Here is an 11867-nt window from a genome sequence, read left to right as displayed (position 1 = left end):
TTCATCTGCAGTAATAATTGAGAGCTGTGGAAGAAATCTGTTATGAGATGTGCATGCATACACAGCAATGTTCAGCTTGTGCTACTGGTCAAGAGCCCTCAGGAAAAACTGTGCCTTCTCATGTAGAGGTGACCACAATCTCTTTCTGTAAGGCTGTGCTTCTTCCAGACTAGAACTGACCTGCATCTGGCAAGCTCAGTATGTTGACACACAGGCTCAAGTAATTTTACCTTTCCACAGCACACCCCATATTAATGGGGTTAAATTTAAAATGGTTACTGCAATGCGTGTTTGCCCATTACACAATCAGCAGAAGAGAGAAACCGACGTTTCCGACCTCAGATCCGGAATGCTAGCGATGAACAGAATTGCTGGGAAGAACTCCCTCAAAAAACAGGGGCAACATCAGAGTAATAGGAATTGCTATAAATACTGTAACGAAATGCAGGCAAGACTAGAGATGGCTTAGCCGATTAGTAACGAGCAACAGCCTCCTTCATTCCTTGGTCCCCAGCTAGCCCAGGCTGGTAGCCACCAGCTGCTCCACCACCGCGCAGGGCTGCCGGCAGCACCGCGTCCGCCGGGGGAGCCCGTCGGCTCGGGGGGGGGGGGGTACCGGCACCAGCAGGGGCCTCCAGGTGCGCACCGGAGCTGGAAACGGCAATCCTAGCCTGCAGCACTCAAGGTCACCGAGAATACGTTCTGATTCAAGAACAATAAATAAAATATAATAAAGGCTGCACAGCCCGATCAGCTCATCTGTGCTGTATCAGCTCGGCCACAACCGCCCGCCCCCCGCCCGCCTTCTGCGGATAAAGGGCTGCGGCCTCCCCAGCGGCGGCGACAAGGCCCTGGCGGGGCAGGAGTGCTTCGAAAGGTCACGCAGCCGGCGGCGGAGCAAACGCCGGACCAGGCCCCGCCCTGCGCGCCGGGCGGCGGCGCCGCCGTAACGGACCGAGCCGCCCGCCCCGCCGCCGCCAGCCGCGTGACCGCCCGCCCCGCCTCCCCGGTGTCAGCCGGCGCGCAGGGCGGGCGGTGCCTGCGCCTGACGGAGCGGCGGGGCGGGCCGGGCCGGGCCCCAGGCTCGCCAGTGCGCGAGTGGCCGGCGGCGCGGAGGGCGCCGGGCCGGGGGAGCGGCAGCAGCAGCAGCATCGGGAGGCACCTGGCGAGCCCGTCCGCGGCAGCCGTCGTCCCGCACGCAGGCAGGCAGCCCGCCCGCCCAGCCGCCTTCCCGCGCCCCGCTCCCGCGCCGCCGGCGGTTCCTGCTCGGGCCGCCGCGCCCCAGGGATGGCGGTGCTGGCCCTGGCCCTGGAGGGACTCGCCATCTTCGGGCTCGTCCTCTTCGTCGTGCTCTGGCTCATGCACTTCATGTCCATCATCTACACGTAAGCGCGGGCCGCGGCGAGGGCGGGGATGGCGCCGGCGTTGTTTCCTCGCCCCCCTCCGCTTCGCCCCCCGCCGTTGCGCCGAGGGCGGCCCGGCCGCTGAGGAGCGGCGCAGCGGGCCTCGTCCCCCGCCAGCGCACGGCCTGCCCCGCCGCCCGGTTCCCCGGATGCCGGGCACGGGGCGCAGCCCGCCGCCCTCCCGCTGGCGGGGCCCGGCGGGGCGCACCTGGGCCGGCGTGCGGGGGGCGCCCGCCCGCGGGTGGGCCCGGCGCGGCCGCCGTGGGCGCGGAGGTGCCGCCTGGGCGCGGGTGCCTGCGCCGTGACGGCTGCGGCAGCGCTGCGCGGGGCGCGGTGCCCGCCGGGGCGCCGGTGAAGCGGGGCTCTGGCGCCGGCGGGGACGGGATGTGCGTGCTAGCCGTGCAGCGAGCGAGCGGCACCGCCGCCCGGGTAGTGCGGTACCCGGTGCCGGCCTGGCAGAATTTTAGCTATAAGTACAGTTTTTATTGAGAAGTAATGGTAGCACCGGCAAAAAGAAGTGTATAGTGTGTGTCCAGAACCTTCTTGGATAACTCTGAAGAAAAATGCTTGAAGAGTTTGAGGGATGTTTGCATTTTGGTGGCTGAGGGAAAAAAAGCTGATCCCTGCTTGAGCTTGGCAGAGGAATTGACTGTGGTTATGTGGGGGAAAGGATGAAGAATACATCTCTCTTTCGTAGAGGACTGTGTGTTTACTCCCTTAAATAAAAGGCCGCTGTTGCATCACTGCAGGGATTAGAAAATACCTGAATTTGTTTGCTGTGCTTGTGCTTATCTGTTCCCCTTTCTTGCTGTTCCACATGCATGTGATAGGTATCTGTGATAAATCCCAGCCCTTGCTGAAGGCAAAGCCTCTTGAATTGGTGGATAAGAGATTTGCTACTGCTGCCCTTGGTCATAGTTGCCTTGTTCTTTTGGGTTTTTTTTTTAAATGTGAATTCACTTACAAGCTCTAACCATTTTTCTGTACTCTGGTTTGGTCTAGATCTTTTATTTACTACTTATAATTACCTTCTGTCTTGAAAACTAGCTGTATGTGTTGTCTTGGGCACAAATGGCAGGATTTCACTCCTAGGGAGCTGCAAGGGTGCCTGGTGGGGGAAGAGACCGTGGACTACTGTGGGCACAGCTGATTCTGAACAGCTTTGAAGCTGATGAAAACAGCCCATTGCATGCTAAAACCTCGGTTTAGCAGGTGTGTGTATGTGGTGCTGCTGCTCATAAAGCTTTAAGGGTGGCAGCTGTGAGGGGCAGGAGACATAAATGGAGCTGGGGTGAGGGAATAAACAGGAGGAAGAAGGATGAGGCACACTTAGATGTGAGAGGAGAGAATAGAAGGGGACATATTGTCAACCAATCCCTTGCCGTAAGAGCTACACCCTTAAAGGGACTGCCTCCTGTGGAGGCTGTACACTGGAGCAGGGACGCTCCTGAGTGGACTCTGGGCTGCAGGTAAGCCAAGCTAGAGCAAGTACACATACCCCTGAAGGAACTGTGACCTGTGGGCAACCTGTGCTGGATTGGAGATGCCCTGAGGGACTGTCGCCTGTGGGTGACCCACCCCTGAAGAGACTGCAGCCCATGGGAGAGCTATACTGGGGCAGAGACTCAGCCGAAGGGATTGCAACCTGCAGGTTAATCACTTCAGAGCAGGTACACCTGCTAGAGCAGAGTAACAGTTAAGCAGCAGCCAGCAGTGGAGGAAAATGAGTAAGAAGTAAGGTGTGGCAGAAGAATCATTACACACTGAACCTCACCTCCTGCGTCACCTCACTGAAGGGCTTGGGAGGAACTGAGTGTAAGGAGCAGTGGAAACATGCACAGTTCAGATAGAAAGGTGGGGAGGAAAGGTTTCTGAAGACTTAAGACCTCCCACTTGGGGGAGGAGGACAAAACTCTGAAAGTTTGGTTGGTTGGTTGTTTTTTTTCTCAATACCCAATCTGGTAATCAGTAGCCTTTTAATTAGCAATAATTTAAGTAGAATTTCCTCAGTTGACTGTTTTGCCTGTGACAGTAATTGGTGGGGAAGGCAGGCAGCAGCTGGACCTGGTGTAGCCCAGGGCTGGAGTATTTGCAGTGGTGTGAAACTTGGAAGGAGTTGTGTTTTTTTGTTATTGGAATCTGTGTTAACAAGTGTACATACTGTGCATGGAGAGTTAATGCAAACAAATGTGGTAACAGGTGGAAAACCTTGCCAGCTGTGAAGGGGATGGGTAAGAATTGTGGTGATCATGTCCCAGCCTCTAAGATTTCTGGAGAAAAGTGTTTCCAGTAGAGCGCTTGAGCTACTGTCTCAGCAGGTCCAGAGACAGGAGTATTTAGTGCTCTTTGTGAAAAGGAGGGTCTTGGTCAGAGATGAGCAGCTGGTAGCACTGAAGTGACCAAATTGCAAGCTATGTTGGGTTGGCAGGCTATTGTAGAGGAGCTGCCCCAATTACAGTGATTTGGCAGATCTGTGGGAATAGGACTGCTGCTCCCCATAGTGTGACCACACAGCTGCCCTTGGTTTGTAGTGAAATTAAAGAAATGCTGGATACTTACAGCAGCAGTCCCAGGGAGATGTGCTTACAGTGGCTGTGGTGGTGCTGGGAACTGGAGCTGGTGGGATATAGCTAATGGCTGGAGAAAGTGCTGCTCTGGTGACTTTGGAGCCTATGCCAGTTGTAAGTGCTGCCCAGTGTCAAGGAGGAGGGCTGTGGGGCTGTCTGGTGGAATGGTGTCTGTAGGAATGGCCCAGTCCTGCAAGTGAGATACCACTGTGAAGGGAATTAGTAGAAGGGGATAATTAACTGTATTTGCTTTGACTGCTGGAGTGCCTTTGCCGAGAAGGGACTCCAGACAGATGGTGATTTTTAATGCTGTGGCCTGAAAACTCTGGTGGCTGGACACTGTTACAAGTTCCCCCCATCTCACAGAGACTGCTTTGTCTGGGCCAGCAGACATAGCACGCTGCATCCTTTCCTAGACCACTGAGGCATGAAGGGATCCTCGCTTACAGATGGACTCTCCTTTTAATGGGTATCAGTGGGAGGATGTATTATGTGTGCTTGTCATACACTGAAAACTGCTTACACTGTACCTGCTACAGGAAGTAAAGAAGGTAAAGAATGACAAAACTAATTAGTCTTCCTGTTTTCTCTTTATGGACAGTATTGGTTCAACATTTTTTAACAGTCACTGGGGTAGGGGCTGTTTGTCCTTGGTCAGCGCTGGGTCAACTGTTGAGTTGCAAGGGTTTGATCTGTGGCACTGAAGTGCTAAGACAATGTTGAAACATGTCAGCAAAGCTGTTGTGGCCTAGGCAGACATGCCTCTGTGGTTCCCCATCGGTATTTTAGATGCTTGGTTTAGCAAAATGCTTATAACATGTCTGAATTAAGTAGATAAATGGGATTATTAAAGAAAGTAAGTGTTTTTGTCTTGAAGTGCTGTCAGCTGTTAAGGTCATGACAGCATTTCAGCTGTGTTGGTTTGTGCTGTAGTTGCTTTAAAAGATGTAGGTTTTGGATACCTGAGGTACTGTACAAGGCTTCACTTGAGGAAGGATGTCTGTTCTACCATACTGCATTTGTAAAGTCTGGTTCTTGCCACCTCTTTCCTGTACTGCCCTTCCCCACTTTGGATGGTCTTGATTTATAAATAAGTATAGTAGGGTGTGTTGATTTCATATTCCTTTAAAACAGACAGGTGGGCTGAAGCAATAAAATGCAGATAGTTGCACTGTTAAGTGAAAAGGCTGATCTTCATAGATTGTCTAATGTATGTGATTATGAAATGGGTCTTGGTTTGGTGCTCCTTCCTTAGTACTGAGTCAGTGAAGCAAGTGCAATAAACATGGACCAAATAGCAGGTTTTTATAGCTAGTAATTAAAATGCAGTTTGCATATATTACTCTGCATAGTAAGGCTGTGATATTGGACATGTCTGAGTTACCAGCAAGTTTATACCCAACTTGGGACCTTGACTAAGACCCTTCCTTGCATGCATATAGGCTATTCAGCTGGAGTTGAGCCATCAACTGATCCAGTAGGAAGAGTTCAGTCTTGAAGATTATCTGGTATACTGACTGAAACTATCTCAGGTAGTGTAGTTGTTTGGGCAACTAAAATGAACTTTCAGAACTAAACCTAATCTGAAATGGAAGACCATGTGTATGATGTGCTAATAAGGAAAAAAGATTTATAGCATTGGTTGAAGTGTTGTTCTGGAAGTTGAGGAGTAAATTTTTATATTTTAGCAGTCTATTAAATGTGCTAAAGTCTATTTAATGGTTCTTACTGACTTTCATTCTAAGGACATACGAAGAATGGAACAGAAGTCTTCTGAAATCGGGGGGAAGGTTAAAAAACCCAACCAACTCCCCAAAAAACAACCAAAACAAAACTAAAGCTGTTTTATTGGGGTTTATGGCATTCTTAACGCATCTTGCAATTGTGCATCACTGGCTATCAAGATATGTAGCAGCTGATTTGCTGTTTTAACTGTATTTCATAATAAATGATTCTAGTTTAATGCTGACAGGAGCTTACTGAATGTGGTATGCCTCCTTCGGAAACAAAGCTGGCAAGTGAAGCCTGCAGAACCTAGAAAATGCCTTTAAGCATGATCAATCTGATCTCACTTTCTCTACTGTGAGTCTAGAAATGAATGAAAGGTATTATATTTTCTCTCTGAATAATTCTCTCACTGCTTGTTGTTATTTCAACTTGAACACTTAAGTAGAGATGTGTATTGTAAAGTTATTCTGGGGCTGAGGAATGGCTTTTAAGGAAGTCAACTTCAGTCTTCGGTGATTGGCACTCAATGCTGCCTCTGCGACAGAGTTCCCAGAAAATGTTTGTTAAATCTCTTAAGCTGTTTGTATCTTGCTGTTTTGTTTGCCTGGTCCACAAAACCGAACTCATGGAGCTGTGTGTTCTGGTTTTGTCTCTCCATTGCTCTCGTAACAGTTGTCAGTAGCAATTCTAATTATAGCACTCAATATAAATCACTTCAGGGCACCAACAGTTGATACTGAGGTGGTTTGTTGTCTTGGTTCCCAGGTGTAAGTGGGAAGGGCAGTGCATGTCATTTAATTGATAAACATATTGCTGGTTTTAGCTTTTAAAAATAGTCTGTAAGCTATGGTAGTAAATGAAGAAATAATGAATTCTGCATTCATGTGGCATGGATATAACTGAGCCCATTGTGCTTTGTCTGCTCAGTGAAACCCAAGACCTTCTGCAACATATATGTAATAAAACACCTGAATGTAACTAAAAGTAATTAATAGCCTTAGTGTAATGCATATACACACAAGGAGGAAATTGTTTGCACAGATGTTTAAAACTCAAGTTTCCTGAAGTACTTCTGCAATGTTGAAGAGCTTTCTAAACATGGCTTCCAAACCTAAACAAAAAGACCCACATAGCCAATGTTTGACCTGGGTTTTTTTATGTGAAGTCATTTTGATCTTTTGGTTGATAGTCTGTTACTGTATAGTAATTGTGACCTTTCGTTCTTAATAACAATTCGATTTCTCTTGGCCCTATTTGATTGTCTTGTCACCCCGTGTTTCTGTCCTTCCCTTGTTGCTCAGCCCATGATTTGTGTCCAGGCTTGCCTTTCTCTGTTCTCTGACCCCTCTGCTTGTCTTCTGTCATCTCCTTTTGACCTTTTTGCTTGTTGGTAGGGCTGTCTTTTTTCCTTTGGGCTGTCTTGTATTTTACAGTGTAAGCATCTGGCAATAGATTGGCTAAAGTAGCTGTTAAAAGCAGCAGTAGTTACTCACTTTGCCATCAATGGTTGCATTTTCTTTGGTTTGTGGAAGTGCTTCAGAGGCAGTCTTGTCACGGATAGGAGCCAGGATGGGATCTAGTATAGATCTATAGAATCTAGTATAGTTACCAAGCATAAGTGAACTAACATTTTGATAGACTTTGGAGATAATGCAAATACTTCTTTCTGAGATAAGAGGTACTCTTATCTTTTCTTGATAAACAGAAAACTGTGAAGTGTGATTGTACTGGGGCTTCTCTAGGATGTGGCTGGAAGAAGTCTAGCTACATGCAGAATGCCACGTATGTTCTTGGGTTTGTCTTCCTTCCTTCCTTAGTTGAATCTTAATTGAACTTGAACCACATATGCTTAAATTTTCCATGCAGATTGTCTACCTTAGGGTAAATATTTTTTTCAGTTTATGTAATTGATGACAAGCTTGATGTAAAATGTTGGTAAATTTAACGATAGATTGTTGGCTGTGACCTTGTATATGTGTAACAGCGAATGGAGCAAGCCTATGATCTGTGTTAGTAATCTTTTTTGGTGGAAATTCTTAGAGGGTTAGAAGCAAGTGAAAAAGGACTTGGATGTTTGACCACAAACTGGGACACTAGAGAAGCATGAAAAGCTGGGAAGTTATGTGAGGCTTCTGTTTGATCTTGGGTAACTTTTTCATCTTCCTGCTGTTCCTCTCAGTAACCCTTCCCCCAACAATTGTGCACTGAGGACAGACACTATGCAGAAACCTTAAGATACTTGCTGTTGAGTGTTAAATCCTTAGAACTTGATGGATTGCTTATACTGAGCAAGTGGATGACAGCATTGTAGCAGAGGCAAATCTGAAGGATAGCAATGCAAAGATATGAGGTCAAGTACAGTTACTGGGGAGGCACACAGGGAAATGACAGGGTATGGGAACACACAAGTGACTGAGATTAATAACCTAGAGGCAGAGGTGAGAGTCAGCTTTTCAACACTGTGAAGGAAATAGAAATGCTTCAGGCAGGAAATATCTGTTCAATGTTAAGTTCCAACTCCTGCTTAAAGTTGGACCAAATTTCGGTGCATAGATGGGGTAATTTAGCTTGTGATAGAAAGTGAAAACCACTGAAGCAATGCTAAGTTTGACATGCACAGAACAATAGGCAGTGTCAGTGCTGGTGCCAGTAGTGTTTGACATCTTCATTAATGAGCTGGTTAATGGGACATACCAGCAAGTTTGACATTACAGAACTGGGATGTATGGCTGATACAGCAGGTAGGTGTGCTGCCACTCAGAGGGTCCCAGACAAGCTGGAGAAGTGGTCTGACAGGAACCTCATGAAACTCAGCCAAGGAAAATGCCAAGTCCTGCACCTTGCAGGAGTAACTCCATGTGTCAGCACAGGCTGGGGTCAGGCTGGCTAGAAAGCAGCTTGGCAGAGGAAGGACCTGTGAGTGCTGGTGGATGCCAGTTTGACTATGAACAGCAGTGTGCCTGTTGTGGCAAAGAAAGCCAACAGTATCCTGTGCTGTGTTACTGGCAGGTTGAGAGAAGTGATCATTCACCTCTACACGGCACCAGTAATGCTGTGTCTGGAGGGCAGTGCGCAGTTTGGGCTCCCCAGTATGATACACATAGATATACTGGAGCCAGTCAGGCTTAGGGCTACAGAGGTGATAACGGGACTGCAACATTTGGCATACAAGAAGGGGCTGAGAGCTGGGACTATTCAGCCTGGAGAAGGCTCAGGGGGATCCAATCAATGTGTGTAAATACCCTTTTGGGATGGTGGTGGAGCATGAGGATAACTGAGCAAGACTCTTGCCAGTGGTGCCCAGCGGCAAGATGAGAGAAAGCAAGCACAAGTTAAAATGAAAGACTAATTTTAAACAAAAGAAGACTCATGGTGCAACACTGGAACAGGCTTTCCAGAGGTTGTGGAGGATCCAGCCTTGGAGACAGGAAAGGCTGACTGGATGCTCCTGAGAAACCTCCTCTAGTTAACCCTACCTTGAGCCAGAGGGCTGGAGTAGCTGGTCTCCAGAGGTGCCTTCCAACCTTTGTTTTGTGATTACTTTTTTTTTTTTTCCCTAAAAGATGACACCCAGGCTCCTGTCTGGACTATTACAGAATGATAGACTGAGGAGGAGGTTATGTGGAAGATATAAATTGTGTATGTTGCTTGTTTTAAACAAGTTGAAATGTACCTGATGCTGTTTAGTCACAAGACTTAAATTTAGGTAATCCTTAGGGGAAGAGAGATCAGGAGAAAGCCAGAGTTAATTTTTGAGTGGTTTATACTAAGATTGTGGTTGAATTGAGTTTTTGTATTAAGAGATATATAATTAGGGGAAGCAAAACAGTGCAGAACCAGAAAATGTGGGAGAAACCCCATAATATTGGAGGCAGTGAGGAAAGGCCAATTTTTTTAATAGTGTGAGCCAGAAGGATAAGGCCTGGACTATAAACTTTGGGGTGACAGTATGGTAGCAGGAGCTCTGGACATGAATGATTTAACAGAATGCAAGGAACCAAAACCTAGATTAAAGACTCTCTAGTGTAAATTTAAAGGAGAGAGATTGTAGTGGACTGGATGATACACTCCTGTTGAGAGTAGAGAAGATGCTGAAGTAGATGTGACAGGTAGGCTTTAAAAACAAACAATGTCTGAGTGGTTTGCATGGAAGGGGAAGATAAGATCATGGAAATGAAATTAATTGGGTTAGGTGAGTATGTGATGCTCTTGGAGGGCAAAAAAGTATCCAGCCTTGTAAGTCAGCTGGAGTAGAAGAAGCTGAACTGTAAGATGACGTAGAATCTAGTCTTCGTCAGGATATAAAGGTTTTAAAGAAGCCAAGGCTTTACATGAGCCGTGTTTCCATAAAGGCATAACTTTTTATTAAAGTGGGCAAGTGGGGGAGTAGATAAGTGACTTAATTTGTGTAATTTCTGTCAGAACTGCTCTGTGGCATGTTAAGTATGTAACTAGTTTTATTGGTTTACTAGAGTACCCTTCAGTATTTGTGTCCATCACTCCCTGGGACTTGTATAATGCCAAAAAGTGGTGTCAGAGTACACTGGGATTTTTATATTTTAATTGAAATGATGTTCTGTGGTTTTGACGCAATATTTGGTTTACATTGTACTGAACACTGTGGTTTAAAATAAATGATTATTTTGTGAGAAACATTTTGCTATAGATCAAAAAAGTTTTTCTTTTTGCTAATTGCAAAGTGAATAGTTTTGCATTTTCTTAAATGCGTTTCTTCTATTGATAGCTGGATGAGGATGTAGGCTAGACGATACCTTCTCATAGTTGGCCTGGGTGAATTCATACCTTGAGTCAAATTATTGAAGTTGTAGCATGCATGAAGTCTTAATGCTGTCCTCTGGACAAGTAAGGTAAAAACATGTTTACAAGTGTAGACAAAGCTAGAAGGCCAAAGTGAAACATTATAGTAAATGTAACATTAGTACTGTCTTGGTAGTGCTTTGTAACTTTTTTGCTGTGGAATTTTTGTATTAAAGGAATTTTTGAACACTTAATTGGTGTTTTAGTGGATCAGTCTTTTTTTCATTAAACCAGTGGGACAACTAATAATGTAGCTTTTGCTGGCAGTTGGTTTGTTTTAGTCCACTTAAATCATTGTTCCCCCCTCTTCAGAAACACCTCTCTGTAAACCAAGGACTGTTTGGGGGTTGTTTTTTTTCCCCACCGTTGGTAGGGTTCATCTCTGCTTTATCAACAGTACAGTCCGTGTAGAGGAATCTGTAAAAATGAATGTTCACCCTTGTTTACATTGGTTGCAAGTGTCCTGTTTTTATTTAGTGTTTGTCTTCAGATCTTGGTTCAATATGCCTGCATAGTAATGACTTTCCAGGCGACTGCTACTTTGATAATGGGTAGTGAGCTACACTTCATAATGAAGCAGAAACATATTTCTTTACTTATATGTATACCTTATTAGACATAGAATAATCAAGCTGCTAAAAATTGGATTTCTGACAACGTAATGAGCTGTAATTGAGATATCCTAAGCACTTTCTACTGAAACACTTTTTTAGCTGAAATCAACATGCATTTTTCTTGCAAGCCTTCTTAAATTAAGATTCTGGGTTAAAAAGAGGTAGAAAACTGAGACTCTTCTCATCATGAGAACGTAATTTTGAACTGTTGAATGTTAGTAATAGGAGTAGCAACTGGAAAGTGAGAAAATCTACTGGCCTTCATCCTTACAGATCCCTGTGATGGGTGATGGAGAGAGGGGGGAGTAGACATGATTTTCAGGCTGCAGGAGTCTGGGGTTTTTTTACTGCTTTTTCCCTGCCTGCCATACTGACTGTGCAGTATAAGGTGGTACAGTGGGTGGTTGAAATACCGTTGTTAACGGTCATACCTGTGAACCTTTTAGAATACTACTGAGATGCTTCTCCCTTTTAAGCATTTTTGAGAGATGATACTTATGTTTCATAACAGCATTTCTGAGCAGATTGTTTTATGTAGGTTGTGTAGTGGTAAGGGAAGAAAATGATGTTTTTGAGGGTCTGTGAACCAAAGTGTTATGTGGCTTTGGTTTTTTGGTCGTTTAGGTTTGGGGTTTTTTTTGTTAGAGGGAGAAGACAGGTGAAATTTACCAAGTTAGTTTTTCTGATTTGTATCTGTTGGAAACATTAAAAAAAAAAAAGAGCCCTTCAAATATGGT

General features: G+C 45.9%; 1 protein-coding gene across 1 annotated transcript in view; it reads left to right on the top strand.

Moving 5' to 3' along the window:
- Positions 1–1013: 1013 nt before the first annotated feature.
- Positions 1014–11867, top strand: part of UGCG (UDP-glucose ceramide glucosyltransferase) — a 34322-nt gene continuing 23468 nt past the window's right edge. Inside the window, exon 1 of the mRNA XM_055790892.1 lies at positions 1014–1385. Coding sequence (XP_055646867.1) covers positions 1288–1385 — 98 coding nt within the window. The 5' untranslated portion in view covers positions 1014–1287. The remainder of the gene's footprint in view (positions 1386–11867) is intronic.

Source organism: Falco peregrinus, chromosome Z (genome assembly GCF_023634155.1).
Source record: "Falco peregrinus isolate bFalPer1 chromosome Z, bFalPer1.pri, whole genome shotgun sequence".
Lineage (NCBI taxonomy): Eukaryota > Metazoa > Chordata > Aves > Falconiformes > Falconidae > Falco > Falco peregrinus.
The sequence above is the reverse complement of the archived record's forward strand: the minus strand, read 5'-3'. Positions and strand labels throughout refer to the sequence as shown.